The following is a 23,086-nucleotide window of genomic DNA, read 5'->3' as shown; positions in this document are numbered from 1 at the left end:
GCTTCTGGCAACCCAAAGCAGCTTACGGAAACACTGTTTAACTCCCTGCCAAAGCGGTACCTATTTATCTACTTGCACTGGCATGCTTTCGAACTGCTAGGTTGGCAGGAGCAGGGACCGAGCAATGGGAGCTCACCCCATCATGGGGATTTGAACCACTGACCTTCTGATCAGCAAGCCCTAGACTCAGTGGTTTATACCACAGAGCCACCCACATCCCTTCTATCAATAAATATTCCTGAGCAAATAGGACTAGCCTGAACCCCTAGATTGTTCCTGGGCAGGAACAATTTCATTCTCCCCCCCCCCCCCAGGTTCTTGTACTGCTCTAGGATTGGTGCTAACAAGATAAAGGGTGACGATTGTGTCAAAATATTAAATTATGACTGAGGTCACTTGTTGCAGTGTGTTTTCCTCCACATATATTAGGAATACGCATATATAGAGGAGGAACTCTGAGAGCTTTAGCTCAGATTTATTGCTTGTTATAGGGCATCATCATGTAGGATGAAGTGGTTTAAGAGGAACCAAGATCTTTTCATCCCATAACACTTATACAAAATATGACTTTGCAGTACTTTTTTATATGTACTAAATGAAAAGTCAGCTATTAAGGTACACATTCTTCGACAGCAGGTGGCAGAACATGAAAGTGGGTGGGGTGAAGGATGTGTAACAGGTACATTCATCACTATATAGGGGGATATGGTGACATCAGAATCCGCAATTCTGCAACTATTCCGGAAGAAAAAAAATGTGACACATCAACAAAAGATTTGTCATCAAAGGAAGAATTGCAAATGTTATTGGTTTTCATTGAAGTACACTCTCTACTGTTTGCTGAGTTCTGCCCACCTGCATTGTTATTCTGATACCCCAGTAGCCTGCAAAGAAAGATTAAATAGTCCCAATGGCAAATCTGGCATTTATAATTGACTCAACATGTATTTTACATCCCTTTCTGTAAGTACCTTTATATAAAAATCAAAGAAAGCATGGTTCTCTATCATCACTGTCTGCGATGGAATACTGGACTACAGTGGTACCTCGGTTTATGAACTTAATCTGTTCTGGAAGTCCCTTCTTAAACCAAAGCCATTCTTAAAACAAGGTGCGCTTTCCCTAATGAGGCCTCCCGCTGCGGGTGCCCTTCCACCGTTCGGATTCCATTCTTAGACCAAGATAAAGTTTGCAAACCGGGACACTACTTCCGGTTTTGCGGAGCTCTTATACCGGATAGTTCATAAACAGGGCTGTTCTTAAACCAAGGTACCACTGTATACAGAAGTCCATTAAATGAGTTTGTAAATTAAACTGTTCACCATGGAAAGCATAATTTTGAGTATTTGTCAAAGGTTTAATCAAGTGTTCATATGCAATTTACCATTTTATCTATAAAAATTATGTTCTGAATCTCGCTCATTAAATTATGTACTCTTTATGACAACCTGTGTACGTACTTCTTATATTTTTTCAAAATATGAAGACAGTTCAATATTGACTAATATTTATTTTATTTATAAACTAATAGTGATGTTTTTAAATATGATTTTGAATACAGTACTTGTGAGATTTGAATAAAAAATGTAAAAGGCAGATGAATTCAGAAAAGTCCATTATTGCTCATATGTATGAACCTCCATGGTCTTCCATAGAGCTTTGACTATTTCATGTCAGCTGCAGAAGTAGTATAGTGCTGGCCTCATGAATAGAAGCTAAGTTGGGAGACAACTCTCTCATTTTCCAAGTACTATGAGGTTAGAAATAGGGCCCTTTGAAGTTGAGAGCTAACTCCCCATTTGTACTTTCCCAATTTTGGCAATATACACACAAAAATCAAACCGTGCTCACAAGAAATAAATTAGTAAATATGTGAAAAGTAATTCCCATTATAATCCTGATAGACAATATTATTACTCCTTTATTCTAGATGTGACCTGATGCTATGAGACAGTCAATTCCCAGATAACAACTAATAAGGCGAGATTCAAATCAGCAAAGTCTTCATTTAAATTAGCAGCTCAATCTGTCAACCATTTGCTGCCTGGGTTCTCAATTTAGTAGCAATAATCCCCCAAGCTTGCCTAGTAACAAATAAAAATATTTGGTACTTACATGTGTGCATGTACATTTGCTGTGCATATATATATATATATATATATATATATATATATAAAATCAAGAGGTTTTGTACAGGAGTCACAGTGTCACAGCAGTAATTCTCAAATCGCTACAGTTGATTAAGGAGGTGAAGATCTCCAGAACTACACTAGCCAGAAGTAGCCAGCATGCTGCCCTCCAGATGTTGTTGAACTCATCAGGGGCAATGCTGATCAGGCCTGATGGGAATTATAGTCCAATAACATCTGGAGGGCACTTGCACTAATGGAACCCAGTAAACGAAATATAAAAAACGACTGGATTTTTTAACCTCTCTTTCACTGGATTTTTATAGTAGAGAAAGATAGATAGGAATAGAAAAAAGAATAGTAAATGCAGTCCATTAACTGGTCTTTATATATTCTTACTCATTGGTCTTTGTATATTCCTGAGTTACATATTCTTGAATCACATATGTACTGTCATTTTAAAAGAACTAATGGCTGCACTTTTATTAATGAATGGAAATAAATGTTTTATGCTTGTACTGGTGATTTTCTTCCCTTTTATGTCTGTATTATTTTTAGCTTTGGATAGGATAATTGAGTAGTGCTTTAAAAAAAAAAAACCAGCTACAGTCTCATGTTTTCCATCCTCTTTGATATGCAGTGTTCTGATTTCTTAGCATACATTACTGGTGAAAATGTAGTCGATAGAAATACGTTCACTTCTATAATGAGCATAAAAAACCTAGCTAAATAGCAAAATGTCTGAACTTTGTTTCAGAGAGCAACTGACCTTTATTTCTACGAGAGCCATCCATGTTAGAAAATTCAATATGGCTTTCATCAGCCCAGTAGAGTCTTCTGTTGACATAATCTATTGTAAGAGCCATTGGTCTAGATATCTGTGCTTCTATCACAATTGTCTGATTAGAGCCATCCATGCCAACTCGGCCAATGTGAGGATACTCACAGCAATCAATCCAGTACAAATATCTAGGAAATAAAATTGATAACTCTTTTGTTTATTGAATCAAATGTATTCGTCAGGAAAAATATATGTGTATAATCAGGGGATCAAGAATTATTCTATTACTGCAATCCTAAACATTCTAACTAGGAAGTACTATTGCTGGTTAGTAAATATAGAGCTCATTAATTATATTACTTGTCAAAAGAGTGAAAATCTACAAACTATGGGACAAACTAGACTCTATGATGGCAGGTCCATTTCTTTTCACTTGTTGGCTCCAGTTGAAACCAGGTGGTAGCAATGCTAATCTTACCAATAAAAGGAATGCACTGTCCTATGTCCTCTTCCCCTCAGTTGGAGCAAAGGATTAAGGTGGAATATGGTTCAGGAGAGAGAAGGGTTCAGTGCCCTTCACCCATATCTTAATTTTATTGTTAATAAAAGATCCCCACCCCAATTTATATGGATGTAATGAGCATATGAATGATGTCCCCAGAAGACCTCGTTTGGCTGTACTGTCTCAGAAAACAGAATCACACGTTGCAGGGCTGTTATTGTTGCTTGAGCAAATGATTCTGCAGGAAGATCCTGACTTCATCAATCAAATGACAAGTTCACAAATATTGATATTTTGCATCCGAAAAGAAAAACGAGTGACCCACATGTGGATCATGGGTCACATAAGATAAGGCGAGCTATTTCCACCACCGCCTGCCCCCCCAAATTAAAAAAGGCCTCTGCTCATTTCTGAGGAGGGGAGGAGGATAGGCACTACTGCAGAAACAAAAATAAAATTTCTAAAGTGCACTTAATCAAAATTTATTCAGGCCAATTAAAATATTGGTCAGGGGCAGCTGAAAACAAAAGAACACTTTGTGTTATCTATATGCAATGTTACACATCCATTTCCATGGCCACAGGGGCTTTAAATCTGCATACTGAAATCAATGGGCAGTTCACAGCATAAAAACACAAATACATAATAAAAACAAGAACAAAACAAAGCAATAACACCCCTTGCTCCGCCCCCCCCCCCACATTTAAAAGGACATAGTCATAGAATGTTAATCAGACAAAGGCCTGGTTGAAGAGGAACATTTTCACCTGGTGCCTAAAGATGTATAATGAATAAAGACATCGCTATTGATTTCAAGATGCTGCAGCTCCAAAAGCTGTTAGGTGAGAAACAGCAAGCCAGCGCTGAAGGCCCTTTTTCTCTCCCCTACCAGATGTCAAAGGGATGGCTGGGTGCTTGGCAGAGTCAATCAGGAAATCCTGCTGCTTGCCTGTTCTTTGATGTGAACACTATTGCTCACCTGTTCTTTGAGATGAGAGCTCCCAAAGCTAATTTCCAGGCTAGACCAAAGCTGGCTTGGCTGATATCTCTAATAAATAGCTACAGTCCTGGCTTGTAACATCCAGAGAAATAATGCCCAAAGAAAATATGTCACTGGGTATAATTTGGAGCAAAACATCTTGTCAAGGAACAAAAAAGCTTTACCAAATTCTTAAGATCTACTGGATGTTTGTATTAATTTTAATTGAGGGATCCATCTGCTCGTTAATTGTAATATTTAAATATAGGGGAAGCTTTACTGCTTTATTATCTTATTTAAGGATGTTTCATCTCTTAATGATATTATGCTGTAAAGTTTTAACTTATTGCAAATATATCTCTGTCAGGTCACATAATTAACCCTCCTTCTGCCTTCAGAGGAGAAAAGGATATTTCAATTTTCCATTCTGGAATTTTCAAATATGTTATGACAACTTGAGTTGTCTTTTGTAACTGTTAAACACATTCATAAACTAACCTCAGAACCCACATTCTCCTAATCAGATGTGATCAATTAACATAATTAGTTTGTAATATAGTTCCATACCCAGCTTGAGGATCTAAACAGAGATCTCTAGGGAACTTCACCCTTTTGCTCACAAGAACGGTGGGATACAGGCCATTGACTTTTGATACTTCAATAATCCTTTTTTCTGTGTCAGACCAATAGAGATTCTTTCCAACCCAGTCAACTGCAAGTGCATTAGGAACAGCTGTGTTATGAACTACCTAGAGAAATTAAAATTGTATAAGTAGTGGAATACACAGAAAAACAAGAACAGAATCCATTTCTTATTCTTGAAAAATATTTAAAAGATGCAAGAGAGAAACAAATGATATTACACTTGACAAATGTGATTTCGTAATTGGCAGCACAATTAATTGTATATCTACTGAGAAGTTTTGTTGTGCTCAAAGAGAGTATATAAGATTACAGACCAAATTTCCCAAGGTATTTGAGGGAAATTATGCATTTCTTAAAGAATATTAAAAACAACAAAAAAGAGGCTAAATTAAAACCCAGGTTGGTTTGAGAAAGCTATTTTAAAATAGTAAATTAATAGGGTTGCCATATGTCCAGAATTTCCTGGACATATCTGGAAGCAGTGTCTGGGTGGAAATCGCTAAAATGGCTGGGAAAATCTGGACATATGGCAACCCGTGTCGGCTGTATTGTTTTTGGCAATTTTCTTTAAAAATAGCCAGAATTTGCCAGAAAAGCTCCACAACTTTGGGCAAAGCTAAAAAAAAAAGGCTCAACAACTTTTCCGTCTGGATTTTCACTGTTTGAAATATGGCAACCCTAAATTTAATTTTTTAGTCCTTTTTCTCCAAGTGCAGGCTGATATCCAAACTGCTAGTTTAGACACTAGACATGTCCAGTAGAACTGCTGCTTTTCACTTTTTTGATTTTGGCAAGCAGGAAGACATGCCATGTTGTAATCTGCTTCTGTGAAAGCCCCCCAGAATCAGATATAGTATGGAAAGTGGGCTGATTGCTTAGAAACACCTGGAGCATGTGAAATGCCTCTTTAGGTATAACTGTCAGTGGGTGCTCCAGGATAAAAGACAGGAACAACCACCATTACTGTTAGACTTCAAGAACAAAGTGGGGTCCTTCCATATCAAGTGATCCAATACTTCATGTCTTCCCATTTTCTTAATATTTTGTACACTTGTTGAATGAGCAAAACTAAGTTTAAATCCAAAGAACTCTAACTTATTATTCTTAATTCTATCACTCTGGTTTGGAACACATTTTTAAAAGAAAACCCTGACTAGCCTTTCAAATGCCTTTTAACTGAATAACTTTCTAAAGAAATGCCTGATATGAAATGCCTGATATTATAGTTTTAAGCCTTGTTTCTTCTGTTATATTTTACTCCAAGATCCTAAACAGAACCCAAATAAGGCAGATATGTATGTACAAAATATTTTTTTTTAAATGTGATCTCATTGAGATCCCAATATTAAATTTTGCGAATAGCTCTTAGAAATATTAAATAATTTTTTTTTTGGATTTTTAAAAAATCATATTCATTTTTAATCACTTTTTAAATTTTGTAATTTAACTTTGAAATCTAAAGTAAGCCCATCATGTGATATATCATATTAAAGTCCATGAAGAGATCAGTATTTTTAGTTTTGAAATATCCAGGCTGAGTTTTTAAGGCTTTTTTGTAGTCTGGCAAGGCCAAACATTTCCTCCCCCCCCCCCAATTTCAAACCCTCATAACTCAAAAACGGGATGAGATTTTAAAAAAACAACTTTAGATTTTAACTTAATTTTGATCATTCAACAAGTGTATAAAATATTAAGGAAATTGGATGACATGAGGTAAAAAGGTTGGCTCACTTGCTATGGAATGACCCAGTGAAGTTTCTGACTGTGTAGTTGCTGCAGTGAGGGCCCAGGATGCTGAAGCTATCAAGGGCAACTATCCAGTTACAGCTGTGCCCTTGCATGGGAAGGGCTGTACCACTGCCACTTCATGTACAACTTCTGCACCTAATAGTAAGGCCACACATTCATCATTCCGCACAGAGGCCATCTGAGATCTTACAAGGTATCGCAGGCAGTGCTTTTCCCTGGCTAAAAAAATAGGTGTTGGCACTCACCATGAAGTTGTTACAGTAAGCGCCATGAAGTTGTTACAGTTTAACAACAGCAAAAGAGGTGCTGGTACTGTGTACCCTAGAGTAAAAAGGTAAAGGTAAATGGACCCCTGACCATTAGGTCCAGTCGTGGCCGACTCTGGGGTTGCGGTGCTCACCCCTCACCTCGCTTTATTTGCCGAGGGAGCCGGCGTTTGTCCGCAGGCAGTTTTTCCGGGTCATGTGGCCAACCTGACTAAGCCACTTCTGGGGAACCAGAGCAGCACACAGAAATGCCGTTTATCTTCCTGCTGGAGTGGTACCTATTTATCTACTTGCACTTTGATGTGCTTTCGAACTGCTAGGTTGGCAGGAGCAGGGACCGAGCAACGGGAGCTCACCCCGTCTCGGGGATTCGAACCGCCGACCTTCTGATCAGCAAGTCCTAGACTCTGTGGTTTAACCCACAGTGTCACCCGCCACCCTGTACCCTTGAGTACCCCCTGGAAAAAAGCACTGATTGCAGGAGCGTCCTGAGACCTTGTACAACTGTCCCAGAGCCCTGCAAGCAAGGCACAGGGCTTAAAAACTGTTTGCACCAATAACTTGTTAAGAAAAATAAGTTGCAAACATACAGGAGAAATTCAATCAGCATCCTTAAATGACTTTTCTAACCAATCAAATAAAACAAGCTGCTTTAACTTCATTCAATCACATTGTGACATACAGCATACAGTTTTGTAACAGTATCTTCATTTTTATTTGCTATTAGAATTACCTAACCACACATTTAACTGGACATGTATTAGCTGAATAAACTATCTGCACGATTTGAGCCCAGTTGATCTCTAGTAAAAAATAAATGACAGATATGCTATTTCGTATTTATAATAATTCTTACTAGCTTAAATTGTGCAAATGCATAACCCTATTTGGCATATAATAATATTAAGTAGGAACCCAAATAATGTTTATAATTCCATGATTACTTTCCAATCACCTTGACATCATTTCCATTCAGATTCATTCTGTTTATTCTACTGCCGTTTGGCCTGCTGGAATCAATCCAATAGACGAACTCCTCTTTGTAATCAAAGTCTACTGCAATCACATTGTTCAGACCCTGAAAAGGAAAAAATAATTAACCAGGTTTTTCCATAAGCCATTTAATACAACTAAGATGACAACTCTGACAAGATAAATAATCAAAGATTAATCAAAAGTGTATATAACTGGTATAATATATGTCTTGTATATTTTCAAATTTGATTTATATCTTTTAATAGAACATGATGCTGAAATGAGACTGCTCGATTGTGGCCCTCACATGTTATTTAAACTGATAAATATAAATAACCTGAAATTAACTTCCCCTTTGAGTTAATATATGTGTTACAAATTCAATTTTTTTTCCAAGTCAGAAAGCAGTAAGGTTTGTACTAAAAAAAGAAGAAAAAAAGGCACATTGAAGCACATCTACTAAACACCTGGAATTCCACAATTTCTTTGGTTGGGGGAGGGTAGTGTCCAATTTGGCTGCAAGGCTATTTTCCAAGACCTTTGATCTCCCAAAGTTCTGAATTTGTTGCAGCATCACTAACAAATCTATGAACCACATTCTGGATCTTTAAAAATATAACAGGAATCAAACACAAAGGATAATGGATTTTGTGAAATAATGAATGGAAGAAGGGAATCCACACCAACCCCCCAATGTAAGGTAAAGGTAAAGGTACCCCTGCCCGTTCGGGCCAGTCTTGCCAGACTCTAGGGGTGTGCGCTCATCTCACTCTATAGTGCGCTGTCCGCAGACACTTCCGGGTCACGTGGCCAGCGTGACAAGCTGCATCTGGCGAGCCAGCGCAGCACACGGAACGCCGTTTACCTTCCCGCTGGTAAGCGGTCCCTATTTATCTACTTGCACCCGGGGGTGCTTTCGAACTGCTAGGTTGGCAGGCGCTGGGACCGAACGACGGGAGCGCACCCCGCCGCGGGGATTCGAACCACCGACCATGCGATCGGCAAGTCCTAGGCGCTGAGGTTTTACCCACAGCGCCACCCGCGTCCCCCTACCCCCCAATGTACTGCAACTGATTTAGCATGGTTCTAATCTATTTATGTCTGCAAGGATACAGTATACTTGGACAAGATTGCTTCAGAGCTCTTGCAATATTCCTTCTAGGTCCTATAACTTAACGGCAGGGATATTCAAATGATTCAGTTAGAAGCAGTGCTAGTTTAAGTGGATGACATTGAAATGAAATTTGAGACTGAAAGGCAACATCGTCTGCAGGAGGATCCTAAGCAACCTATAGGCAGCCACTGTCACCTGACCTGTTTTGAGGACTGTCTTGGCAATGGGAGCGCTTGTGTTATAGCCCCTAGAGATTTGTCCCCTTTCAGTGGCAGTTTAGGTGTGGGAAAACAAATACCGTATATACTCGAGTATAAGCTGACCCGAAGCGTCCCAGTTCAACCCCATCTTATGTGTCTGCCTATTTGTTTGCCTATTGAGACGCAAAAGCAGGTGCAGGAGAAATTATTCAGGATTCCATTAGAAGCGTGAAGTTAGATCACATAACACTCAAATTGGGAACTCTCAGATGTAGTTTCTGAGAACAACCTCTGGGGGGGAAAGGGGGGATTCTCCAGGAAGGGAGAATAGATGCTATTCATAGTATCTCACAGTTAATGAATCAAATGTTCTTGGCAAAATTGACAGGATTTTGAAAGAATTCATCCTTTGAGTATGCCAAGCTGGCTTAGGTGCTTTATTAATTCTTAACGAAAGAAACAGATTCCCAATATAAAGAGAGTCAGTAGGAGGCATTGAAACAAGTTAAACATTTGTCAACTTAAAAAAAAAAAACCCAAACACAAAATTTTAACATATTCTAATTCCGATCAACTGATATTTTAATATTTATGCCCTCCAGAAAAGAAATGTCCATTAAAAACTGTGCATTTTGAATACATGGTCCAGTATATCTAGCAGAAATACTTACGGTGATTATACAAAATGGGATGCAATTCACAGTAGAAATATGGGTCTTATTAGAGTAGGATAACACATGATATCATGATGACTGGTGCTCATGAAAATAGACACTAGTAGTGGAACTTTATTTGTAGGGGAAAAAACATTTCAGCAGGTATGGCTACTCAGGATATTGGGACCTGAATAGTAATTAGATTTAACATATTATACATATTCATATCATGTCGAGTGGTCCATTCACATAATTAAGTAAGGTGACAAAGGAAAGTGTAATAAAGAGAAACCTCATTTATTATAGCCCTTTACTGTTACTAGAAATACAACAACTGAATTACAGACTTTTATTGCTCACAGCCAACCTTGTCCATAGCTTATTTTGTGCTATGGAGTGCGGTTAAGACTGTGGTTTTATGTTTATCAAGCATTCTAAAGAGCAATGAGTATTAAGATTATTAAGTATTAATTAGATGATAATTGGAATTGTACCTGTTTCAATGAAGTGTAGTTGGATCCGTCAGTACTGATTTTTCTGATTTCATGATGGTCAGCCAGAATTAAAAAAGGTTCTTCATCTAATTATAGCGAAAGGAGAAAAATACTATGCTAGCATTTAAGTTAATTTATGGAACTTCAAGAATAGAAATACAAGTAGTGAAAAATAAAATGCTACATGCTGTGAACAGTGTTGTGGATGAAAGAAACATTAAAAGCATAATATTTCAAGTAAGATCAATGATGCGTCATAATCTGAACAAGAGATTCAATTAGCATTTCTTTCAGAGTACTTTAATTTAGCCTTTGTAATGCAGAAAATGTATTAGCACTCTCAATAATTTCAATTCCAAAATGAATTTAAGCACAGCTACTCAGCCTGGCTTTTAAGGGACAAATAGGTGATAAGTAACAGTTGACATTAAGAAAGGGGAAAATTCAAAAGTCAGAAAGGTCCAAATTAATGCATGCCAGAATTTTCAGCGAGTAGTGAGCTGAATAGTTCTGAAAATACATTTAACTTACATTTTAATAATTCAAAATTTCTGTAAATGAAGTGCACGTGAAGCATACTTGGAGCTACTGTACATTAAAAAATACATTTATAGTGCAATACTGTACATGTGTAATCACAAAGAAGCCCCATTAATTTTATTGGAACTTCCTAGTAAGTTATTCTCAGCACAACCTTAGAATAATATTTAAGAAATGTACAATAAAAGGTATGCTGAGCAAATTCAAACCACTCTAAGCCCTGATTTTCAGAGTGACAGATTTTCAGAGAGTCAGTTTTGCAAATCAGTTCTGGGCTACTAAAATGGCATGTAGAATGGCGATGTTGCCATGATCACTCCTGGCCTGTTTCTTCCAGTGCAGTGTATTTTGTGGAATGTTTCCCTGTAATTTCCCAACAATACATGCCTCTTGCAACTGGGCCTACTGAACATTAAAGAACGTTTGCATTAATTCTATTCTCACTAGCCCTCTCCTGCTTGTGAAAGGTGCAGCTGTCCAATTTCCAGGGACCCTCCTTCCTTCTCAGCCCCTACACCACAGCCTGTCCCATTTAGCAGGCCCCATTTAGCTGACCCTCAGGAGAGGATTTATGGAGGAGCTGCCGGGGCAAAGGGGGGAGGAAAGTCAGCTTCCTCCAGCGCCCCTTCACATGCTTTTTCTCTAGTTCCAATCCCATAATGTGAAACAAATGATGGGACAAGATGCTCACATCTGGACAAACATCTATTTTTACCTAAGAAGAAGAATGCCTTAAGACAGTTTGGTTAGTACCGGAAAGTTTAATGCATTGTGCATTACACAGATAATTTTGTTTGAACAAAGTATGTTTAGGTCTTAAACCTGCATGACTAAAGGAAAATGTCGAAACTAACTTAAGTTGCATTGCTTTCCATGGGACTTAGTTATGACTAAGCTTCACTGCACTGAGACAGTAAAACTCCGGAAGCCAAGTAAGCAAATGATACCTGAAAGTGACTTGCAGCCATTTGGGTTATTAGGTTGCACCTCATAACCATCTGCACACAAACATTTGTAGGTGCCATATGTATTGACGCACTGCTGGCTGCATGGAAAGCCAGACAAACACTCATCAATATCCACACATGTTTTGCCATCATCCTTCATGTGGAAGCCAGGCCAACATTTACACTACAAGGAAAAATAAAAGCAAATTATACATCAGACATCCTAAGGGTAGCTGCTTTCTTCCTTGCACAGGCACGGTATCAATGTGATCAAAATGTTGTTTAAAACCCAGTAATATAGCATCTGAAATAACTTTTAAAAGACAATTCAGACCAAGTCGTCCTCTCCAGGTGGTTTTCCATAGTAGAAGTTTTATATTTCTGCTGCATGTTTCTGTAAGAAATTCCAAAGCCCACTTTATGAAGGAGAAGAGGTAGCAAGGTTTGAGGATACAAGTTAGAGATGGACTGTGAAGATCTACCCAAAGCATACAGATGATCGTGATCTCCTTGTCTCCATTGCTAAATGCTACACTAATATTTACCATCCTGCTCTTTCCAGGGCCAAAGCAGGGCAGAGAAGAGGAACCTAACTTTTCATACCCGTCATACTTGACTAGCAGGTAGAAATATTTTTCAGCAGCTTCTGCTCCCCGCATCACATACATACACAATCAGATAGACCTTCCCTTAGATGCTTTAAAGAACCTTAGGGGGAAATATTCCTCATACCACCTCCAATTCTTTCCTCCCAATCTTTTCTCTTCTACTTTTCTCTCATACTTTTCTCTTCATTTCCCAGCCATTAGACATGGGATGCTAGAAGCATTCATACAAAAGTACTGGGGGAAGCCAATGGGCTAGTATTGTGAAATTTCATCCCCCCTTCCGCTTCAAAAAGGTGAGTATAATCAAGTTCAGTCTTCATGCTAATTTACAAAAGCTCTAAACACATTTTTAATTTGTCATATATTTAATTTCCTGGTGTTATTTTGATATTTCTGCTGGTTATTCAGTGTGATGGGACTAGTTCCACATGATTTTGTAGTTCTTTTAATGTTCTTTTAATTGTGAACCTGGTCAAAAATCTATGGGAGATTAACATTTAAAAGTAAAATGATGAACAATTAAAATATTTTTAAGATGACTGACATTGCTATACATTTTTTTTCTTTGCTGCTTCCCTCAGTCTGCTTCTCTTTTTTTCACTACTACCACCAAAATATTTAAGTCATAGCCTTACATTAGAGGTGGGGAACTTGTGTCTTTCTGGAAGTTGTTGCACTACAATTCCCATGGTGGGAGGGACTGGTGGGAGCTACAGTCCAAAAGCATTAGGAGGAGGAGAATAATCCTTTATTCTGACCAAAAGAAAGGCATATCAAGATATTCAGACATATTTCAGTTTATTTTAGTCATAGAGTCTTATACCCTCTGTATTATAGTAATGGAAAAAGCTGGTGAGCACAAGGCATGCTCTCTTTTCCAGGAAGTGTCAAATTCTAATGTTTATGGTACATATGCAAGTCAAATTTAAGATTTAAAACTCTATTTATAACGTACTATTTTACACACCAGGACTACCAACCTTGTACCCAACAGGAAGATCTTGACAATCTTGAGAACAGCCACTGACTTTCTTACTCAAGCATTCATTAATATGGCAGTTTCTCTCATCCGATCCATCACCACAATCTTGTTTAGTATCACAAACATTTTCTTGGGGAATACACTTGCCATTTTTGCACATAAAAAAGGAACTGTTGCATGACTGTTCTAAAAATAAGAAACAAGAGGGAAAGGACACAAATGGATTGCAATGAACACGTTGAGATGTGTCAGGATTAACATGTGGGCCGCATCTTAATTTAGAAACAGATCATTTGTGAAAATTCAGTCCAGCCCTTTCATATTCTGTTTACATATCCCATTTCCATTTATAGAAAGTTTGCCATCAATTTCACTGGATTGCATCACCGGTCAGTGTAACTATGATTAGTCATAAACATACTGCTGGTTTGTTTCAAATAGTAAATACAAGTCTGTCTATATTTCCTTTTCTCCAACACCTATATGTATAGCCCAAGTGTGACCCTCAGCTGGATTTCATCTGGCCCTTTGAGTTCCCTCCTGTCCATCAACTATTTAGCATAAAGAGGGGAAAGGCCTTCATGTTGAAAAATATGGAACAGAGGGTCCTGCCTCTGCAGGAAGATCAAAGCATAGGGAGAATCATCATCATCAACAACAACAACAACAAGCCCTGCAGCACCCCACAGCTTAAGATCCAGGGGGCTGAGAAACTCTCATCCAGTGCTCCTTTCTGGAACTTCCCCTGGAACCACCACAGATCAGAACCACCACAGATCAATGCCTCTTATATCCATCTCCCATACACAGTCCAGGAGGGTCGAAAGCCAAGGCGAGATCTTGTAACAGCAACAGGGTTATACTCCCACTGTCCTTCTAACAGAGATTATCCATCAGGGTATCCAAGGCAGATTCAGTACCAAACTGTCTCACTAAAGATGATGATGACCCACCCTTCACCTTAAAGTTCCAGGACAGATTCCAACATTAAAACACTATACTAAAAACAGCTTTAGATAGCTTATAATTGCAGAAGTAAGGTGTGTCCTAAACATATAAACTTCAAATGTCAAAAGTCAGGGTAAAGAGATACATCTTCATCATTAACTGGAAGCTGTATAAACAAGGCACCAGATTCATCTCTGTGGGGGTTGGGGTTCCCCAACTTAGGGGCTGCCACAGAGAATGCCATCTTCCCGGTCACCAACCCCAAAGCTTCTGAGGGTGGAGGAACTACTGAGGACTTGTGTTCCTTGCAAATTTGCACACCTGCAGTTTTCAGGATGCAATTGTAGTTTTGGCGTTCAAGATTTTGAATAGAGATAGGGCAAGGCTTATAGTTTTGCTGTGCAATTATGTTACTAGCCCTGGATTGGACAATTTGATCCTCCCTTAGTTCTTTGTGGCCTGAATGTTCTCTCAACACTCCACAAATATCAAATTTTACTAAAAACTACATTATTATTTAACAACAGTGCTAAATTATTTTACACATATATTTAATTGTAAAAATATTGTAAAGGCTGAACCTGCGCTTCTGCATTTTATGTTAATTGGATGTTCATCAGAATGGTCTGGACAATCAAAATCTCCATCACATTGCCACTGAGAATTTAACAGGCATCTTCCATCTGCACAGCTGAATTCTCCAGGATTACAGTGACGATAGCCTAAAAAAGAGTGGCCAGACATTAATAATGTGGACCTCTAATATTTATATTCCAAAAAAGGTACTATCTATCTTTTTCAAACAGGAGCTGATCCATAAAACGTTTCAAAGTACTTTGCAGATGTCTTCCTTAGCAGATGCAAACTTCAGCCATAGTGGTAACCAAACTATCCACCTCCTTCTCTGCTGCTGTGCCTCTACAGGTGAACTGGGTATGGCCCAAATGAGCAGTTTCAACAGCTTTTAGCAAGGAGCTACAGGGCTACAACACCCTATTCAATGGCTGGAATCTGTTGTAACTACTCTGACAAAGCAGAACAGTCTCCAGCCATGAAACAGGGCACACAGGGCTTACAATTCTTCATGAGCAACTACAGTAGCAGATTTAACAGTTTCTGGATCTCTGCTAAATATGATTAGGTTGGGACATGTCTGCAACATGGCTGTAGCCTGGGCTCACATGACCTAGAATTCTACACTGAAACTAGTTTGTGAAGACAGACTAGAAATGTGTCTGATATGACAAATATAAAGGGTTTGAGTTTAGAACAATAAATTTTCTTACTTACTTTGGCAAACATTTATTAGGCATTACAAGTATAGGCCATCATAAAATATCCATATATAAAATTTTAAACTATATACAAATAAACAGCCATGTAAAATATATAATAACAAGGATTTTCATTGGGATTTCTTCCCACTAAATAGTGCCATTCACCCCTCTAAGAGATACTAACCAATACATTTATCAGTTTAGAGTTCTTTACTCAAAATTATTCTGCTATGAGTTAAGCAGTAACCTGGCTGAAGCCACCCAATAAGTATTATGGCTCAGTTCCAATTTATCCCAAGCTCTGAAATTTCCAAATCCAAAACTCTATCCACAGCAAAGAAATACCTGTTGACCCCCTTGTTCTTTGATTTTACTGGCAAATGTGAAATGTATATTTTCAAGAGAAATACATAGCGACTTATTTATAAATGATAACTCCATGGTCTATTTAAAGTTGACTGGATTCCACATTCTGTCAAATTGGACATATTGAAGAGATCAAATACCTGGTGCTTCTTAGAAACCATTTTAATACATTGACAAATTGCTCTGAAAAGGCAAAGATTTTCTCTATAGAAATCTTAAAGGAATATGAGCACTGCTTCCTTAGAAGAAGAAGAAATTTAAAACCTGTTAACTTACTTTCTTCAAACGATTTTATTCTATTTGTGGGGAGTTTATCCTTGTCAGCAGACATATACAGAGCACACAAACTTCAGCATTAAGACCTGTCTCTGTATCAGAGATTAACAGTGCAATCTCACACAGGTGTCCTCAGTAACTCACAATGAATTTAACAGACTTTCTCCCAGGTGTGCATAGGATTGCAGCCTAAGGTTCTCACAATGCTCCATTTATAGTGCACCAATGTACTACTACTAATGCCTTATTTTAGGGAAACTTATTTCAGGGAAAAATATTTTAGGGGAAAATATATTAGAAAAAGCAAAAGTAAGCACATTCCTTTGGAACTTCTTTCTTTGGGAACTTGGAAATTTCAACTGGTTCAAAATGAAGCAGCCAGATTACTGTCTATTTTTTCATTTCAAACTCATATAGCTCCAGTTTTAAAACAGCTGTACTGGTTGCCAGTTTGTGTCCACACCCACTTCACAGTGCTCACATTAAAGCCCCAAATGACATAGGCCCAAAAGTATCTTAAGAGTGCCTCCTTCCTTGCTGAAGCTTTCAGGTGTAAAAAATTATACTTGCCACATTCTAGCGATTCATCCGATCCATCTCCACAGTCATTATCATGGTCACATACAAACTGCTTGGGAATGCAGACTTTATTGTGGCATGTGAAAGTATTTTCGTCACAAGTATTATTAGGAGCTAAGAAAAAGAAAATGGAGCGCAAGACAGTGAACCACCAACTTATAAAGAGAAAATGTCAAGTTACTGTCAGCCACCAATACAGTGGTACAGATAAATACAGCAACCCCTCATCTTATTTATGTATGTTGCAAAATGGTTCATACCACATCCTGCTGTGGCAAGCTCATCACTTCCATTCGGACAGTCTCTTTCACCATCACAAAGCCAGTGCTGAGGAACACAGGCATAGGAACCTAAGCAGCTGAACATGTCTGAGGCACAGGTTACGGAGCCTGGGGGAGAAAAATGGTATGATTTTAATTTTATTTGTTATGTACAAAAGTTATATTCTGATGTGACTTGTTAAAGAATAAAATAACATATACTACAATTTTCTTTAATGATTTCTAAAATCTGAAGTCAAACAACAAAGACAATAAATCTGAGTCAGTAGCAGTCAGGGACATGCATGGGTGGGACTGCGCTGCTCAGCAGGGACAGTGTAGGCACAACATTGAGATTGTAGGGTTGTGTCCACTTCTGTGCTACACTGTGCTGAGTTCCTTACTGCCTTTTCCTTCCTTCTCAGTAACTGGCAGTGATGTGCAGCATTGGGAAGTCAGAAGAGCAACACAGCTGCGCCTGCACAGCCCCACCAGCCACAACTGGTTCAAGGAACTTGGATATTGCTCATCAAGTTCTTATTACTGCACAATACCATATGTCTTATAAGGGATACCAAATATTGCATATACTTCTTATATCCTACAGAATATGATAACGCTCCAATACTTATTTCTGGTGGTTGTTCATTGAGTTGACTGAATGAAGAGGCTAGGGCCAAGTAATTTTGAAATGTACACCCCAAGCTCATATTTGTATCACTGTAGTACTCACCACATATAGGTTTGCTTTCATCCAAGCCATTTCCACAATCATCCTCCCCATCACAAATCCATTGTTTAGAGATACACTTATTTTCAGAACAAGCAAACTGATTCCATGAACAAGAGGAATCTGCAAGGGCATGTAAATGATAGGTGTTGCATATATTCAATAGGAACAGATTCAATATCAACACTATGAAAAAAAAACTAGCATGCTCCCCCCCCCCCTACTGACAAGCAAAATTCGTCCTAGAAAATTTCTGATGAAGTTCATTTCACATTTTGCCCATCTGGAAATTCCCTTCAAAATTCCTAAATCGCCAATGGAATTTTGCTCAGCTTCTCCAGGCAATGTTAAGCTTGTTTATACATCTTTAAATCACATTATAAACTACCTCCCATCTTTAACAAACGTAAATAAAAATAATTCTTGTTCTACTATTCAAAAACAGCTATGTAAAGGAAAAGACACATATGCATGCCTTCTAACAAGCATTTAAAAATGTAATTTTATGTTAAACAAATATCCTACAACATATTATGTGAATACTTTTGCCCACTACTAAAGGAATTTTAAGTTTTTACGAACATATTGTAAAAAAACAAAACAGCTCTAAGATCAAAATAATTACAAACTTTCTTAACAGCTTCAACTTATATGGTTCTGTGCAATCTAACAGTAATAAATATATATATAGGTTCTCACAAGAAAAATGGCAAAGTTCTTTGAGTGACTAAATATTCAGTAAGGGACATTACACCATAGTAATACATATCAAACCCATTGAAATTGCAGAGGAGTCCTGCAGCAAGGCAGATTTTGATTATCTGTCCTTCTGCAGCCTCCACTGATATGTCCCTCATTGTTCCAGAAAGTTCTCCATCCCCCCAGAACAGTTTTCAGGAGACTAAAGTAGCAAGGAATAATTTGTGGAAATCATCTCCTTCCCCTCCACTTCCTCTGCATACTCTAATCACACCAAAATATATTTATGTTTGTTGATCTCTAGCAAAGGAACCTAACAGCAGAATCCTATACATGTCACATCAAAGTCAACCCCTAGGTAATTTTAGACTCTGGAATGGTCTTCTTGCATCCCTCCTTTAGAAGTCAACATGTATTATTTCAGTTGCGCGACACACAACATATCTTTCTCCTCCCTCCCACCATTATCAGATTTTGTATGACTTATTTTATGCTGCTCTCTGATGGTCTTTGCAGGGGGCTGGACTGTGGGGCAAAGATCCTAACTGCATCACTCACTACGGAGCTATACTAGATTACAATCTAGGTATATATGTATATGATTAGAGCCTAAATGACCAAATTATACATTAAAGTGTTTGCTATGTATCATGCCTGTATAATTTGCAATGTTTCCAAGCTGTTCATTGAGATTTGTTAAAATACCAGTTTAGTTTAATTGTATTCTTTTTCTTGCAGAGATTTCAATTGACATCTCCTTTGCACAAACATCCATGGTTCAAAGATAAGATACTAACAACAGTGAGGTAAGATACTAACCACAGTGCAATTCATCACTTCCATCTTCACAATCTTTTTGACCATCACATACCCAGGTATTCAAAATACACCTCCCACTTGGACAACTAAAATAATTTTCTTCACACGTATGTTTGTTTCGAACTGCAAATAAAATAAAAGAAGCCATTTGTTTCTGGTAGTCATGGAATTTTGGATGAAATATACATAGAAAAGATCATCTGGGTTCAATCCACTAAACAGAAGGGCTCCTTCCATTCATGGAAGGGGTTTTGATCCAGAAAGGCTCCCACAGGAGAAAGGGAAGAGGCAATATTTGCCCATTTTCTCTTCCCCATGCAGCCATGCCACCTTCTGCATTCTTTTGGACAGTTGCTCAGCTGTCCAGACCAGTTTCTCAGGGCACTGAAGGAATCACCAACATTGCCACTTCCTCCTATATGCAGGAGTGTTCCATATACAGGTTTGTCAAAGAGAAACTCAACATACAATAAAGTAACAATGCTACTAATGAATAATTCTTTATCATGAATAAATATAGAAATCATTTTTATTTCCATAATTACCTGGGCATTTAAGTTCATCTGTATAATCTCCACAGTCATTAGATCCATCACACATCCATTCTGGTAGTATACAAAGTGATGTAAAATTACAGCTAATAAATCCTGAAGATTTGACTCCAAGTTTATAGAAGTGAGCACAGTCTGTGCTATCTGAGGTACATAAAACGGAATGGGCACACATTAGAATATATTCTTTTCAGTGTGGGTCTCATCACTGGGATTTCTTTGACAGTGGTTGCTTAATTTAGCTCCCACAATCACAGCATTGCCTGTTACCAATTGAATTACATCACACAAATTAAATTTACAGTTATATATTAGTATAGTATAAGAAACAAATAGTTACAAATGAAGAAAAAAAAAACTAAATTCCTTACTGCAGTTTTTCTCATCAGAAGCATCCAAACAGTCCACAATCTGATTGCATTGCGCAGATTTTGCAATGCAAGTTCCATCTGCACAGTGAAATTCTGTTGAAGTACATCCTGAAACTACAGGGTGAAGTGTTTGGTGGGTGGGGAGGAAGAAAGAAAGAAAGATATAAACATAACTTGCAAGGTTCGGTATATTTAAGTTTAAAGTTGCTACTAAATTAATTACAACGCTTAAATGTGTGTTGTTTAAAAGTAACAAGTCACACAGGGCCGTCTTAAGCATATCCGGTGCTATGGTGCCCCACCCCCCGTTTCCCAGAGTTGTTGACCTCCAGGCCTCTGCGGGGATCGCACTCCTCCCAGGGGGGCTTGGGAAGGAAGCTGCATGCCCGCCAGCCATATGATTGACGGGGCACAGCTGGCAGGTGTGCAGGAGGGAAAGGGGAGGCCGCCGGCAAAGCAGCACAGTTCCCCCACTTGCTGGGGCACCCCTGAGAGGTCAGCGCCCTGGAGCAATGCGCCAGTAAATCTAATGGGAAATACGGCTCTGTAGTCACACACATCATGACCACAGCCCAGAAAAGCACATTTTAGGGTTGGCCTGTTCAAGACGCAAGCAAATACCCCTGTGGCATTTTATATACCCTTGCTTCTTCATCCCACAGTCCATTATTTTCCTGGGTGAAAGATCCCTGCATTGTAGGGGGTTGTACAAGATGACCCTCATAGCCCCTTCCACCTCTACAATTCTATGATCCTATTATTCTAATTGCAGCCCTTTTCTGCATGTTTAAGGAAGATGCTGTGCATTATTAAGCCTCTACCTCCAAGTCTGAAAAGAAAAGCAGTGATATTGATCAGCTTGAGCTGAGAGAAGCTGAAAAGGGACATATTTCTGTAAAATAATGTGTATCCAATTGTGCTAATCTCGGCCCTACTTGGCCTAAATACCCAGTAGTTATGATAGGTTTAGCAGAGCACCCATGGTGGATTAAGATAGATGGCATTATGTCTGCCATTTTTATATAAACTGCTTGCGACTTTTCTGCAATTTTGTGCTGCTTTCTGTGAGACTAATTGAGACCGTGGCATCATGGGAAGAGTCTCAGCAAACAATTGTAAAGCAAAAAACAAAGGGGAAAGCATAACACATTTTTTGCAAGCCAGCACTGGAATGTTGCCAAAGTGCCCTGCCTGAAGAATCGCTGATGAAGCAGTGGTCCCAGTTACTCTCTTCCCCATCCAACTATAACCAATTGATATGAGATGCTTTAAATATTATCATATGCAAGTTGCCTTGCGTTACTTTCTTTTTAGATATTTCACCTCACAGAATTAGTTTTATTTTCTGTACGTTCTACAAACCTATCATTTCACAATGCCATTGCACTTTGTGCACTAAAAAAAAAAGGTGATTTGCCAAAGTTACAGTCTTGAGACTGCTTTTTTTCACTGGTTAAGCCAGACAGAAATTAAATGAAGATAGAATTATAGGGTAGAAATAAGGTAAGTGTCTGAGATATTTCTCCACAAAGTAGAACTACAGTAGACACATCGGTAATTGAACCAACAACAATATTCACAATACTATTCACTGGGGTGGAGATTCAGGGATATCTGAAATCAATCTCACACAACATTGGTAAACAGTGCACAATGTAGTAGCATTGGGTTTGCACTCTGAACTGCTTGATTTTCACTACAGAGGCCTATTTTGCACACACAGGACTGCTGCTGAAAGTGAAAAACGCCTCCATCCGCTTATTTCTACATACCACTTATTTGACAAAATATGTTGACTGAAATATTTGACTGGAATTGGGGGTGGGATGGTGGTGTTGAATTATAATTCTGGAGTTCAGATATGACTTTTATTGGTAGTCAATGAAAATAAATATTTGGTCATTGGTTCGGGGCACTCACAGATTCTTGAAATTTAATAAATATTAGAATTCATAAACATTATACTGCAGGAAAAGAAACAAACAAAAAAAGTACCTTCACAGCCTATTTCATCAGACCCATCACCACAGTCATTTTTGCCATCGCACACTTGATCAGTTGTAATACAGCGACGGTTAGAACAAGATTTAAAGCCTCTTCGACAGCTTCTATTTTCTGGTAAATTAAAATACAAAGACTATTATTTTATTTACATAACCTTCCTATTAACATGGCTAGATGAGAGTAAGTTTTGGAATTTGGAGCGGAGTCAATAAACTATGAATCAGCTTATATGGCTAGTCGGAAACATTACATGGAAACAAGATATGGCAATGTAACCCAATGAGATAAAAGGATCTTACCACAATAAAATAACTTCTCATCAGACTTGTCTTTACAATGGGAGATGCCATCGCAGGACAGCTGGTAATCAATGCATTCTCCATTTCCGCATTCAAACTCAGAGTAAAAGTTGCATGAGGAGTTTTTAGCTGAAAGAGTGAACAACAGAATAGCAAGCATAAGTTTGTTTGTTTGTTTGTTTGTTTTTTTAAAGTATGAATAATCTGCCCTTCGCCCAAAGTTCCCAGGGTGGAAATATACACAGTCTAAGCAAAAGAAAAAAGAAAAGAAAGAAGATCAAAACAAGTGTTAAAACAAAATACAGAAGTTCAAAGTAATGGTGCAACAGCCAATGGCAAT

General features: G+C 38.3%; 1 protein-coding gene and 1 long non-coding RNA gene across 4 annotated transcripts in view; one reads left to right on the top strand and one right to left on the bottom strand.

The window, feature by feature from the left end:
• LRP1B (LDL receptor related protein 1B) overlaps positions 1-23,086 on the bottom strand; it is a 728,211-nt gene that overhangs the window by 66,726 nt on the left and 638,399 nt on the right. For all 3 annotated transcript variants that reach the window (XM_083404224.1, XM_083404226.1, XM_083404225.1), the window contains 15 exons: positions 22,747-22,875; positions 22,439-22,558; positions 20,444-20,557; positions 20,067-20,216; positions 19,522-19,644; positions 18,007-18,126; positions 17,274-17,402; positions 17,005-17,127; positions 15,097-15,237; positions 13,566-13,753; positions 11,978-12,161; positions 10,491-10,576; positions 8,007-8,129; positions 4,959-5,140; positions 2,899-3,098 (listed from right to left, as the gene is read on the bottom strand). In XM_083404224.1, the coding sequence (XP_083260350.1) occupies positions 2,899-3,098; positions 4,959-5,140; positions 8,007-8,129; positions 10,491-10,576; positions 11,978-12,161; positions 13,566-13,753; positions 15,097-15,237; positions 17,005-17,127; positions 17,274-17,402; positions 18,007-18,126; positions 19,522-19,644; positions 20,067-20,216; positions 20,444-20,557; positions 22,439-22,558; positions 22,747-22,875 (2,112 nt within the window). The remainder of the gene's footprint in view (positions 1-2,898; positions 3,099-4,958; positions 5,141-8,006; positions 8,130-10,490; positions 10,577-11,977; positions 12,162-13,565; positions 13,754-15,096; positions 15,238-17,004; positions 17,128-17,273; positions 17,403-18,006; positions 18,127-19,521; positions 19,645-20,066; positions 20,217-20,443; positions 20,558-22,438; positions 22,559-22,746; positions 22,876-23,086) is intronic.
• Positions 12,540-22,998, top strand: LOC310665364. Its single transcript, XR_014505434.1, has 3 exons — positions 12,540-12,600; positions 19,441-19,508; positions 22,941-22,998. It is a non-coding gene; the product is annotated as an uncharacterized lncRNA (long non-coding RNA).

This window comes from Podarcis tiliguerta (assembly GCF_965153285.1).
Source record: "Podarcis tiliguerta genome assembly, chromosome: 1".
Lineage (NCBI taxonomy): Eukaryota > Metazoa > Chordata > Lepidosauria > Squamata > Lacertidae > Podarcis > Podarcis tiliguerta.
This window is presented reverse-complemented; position numbering and strand designations above follow the sequence as displayed.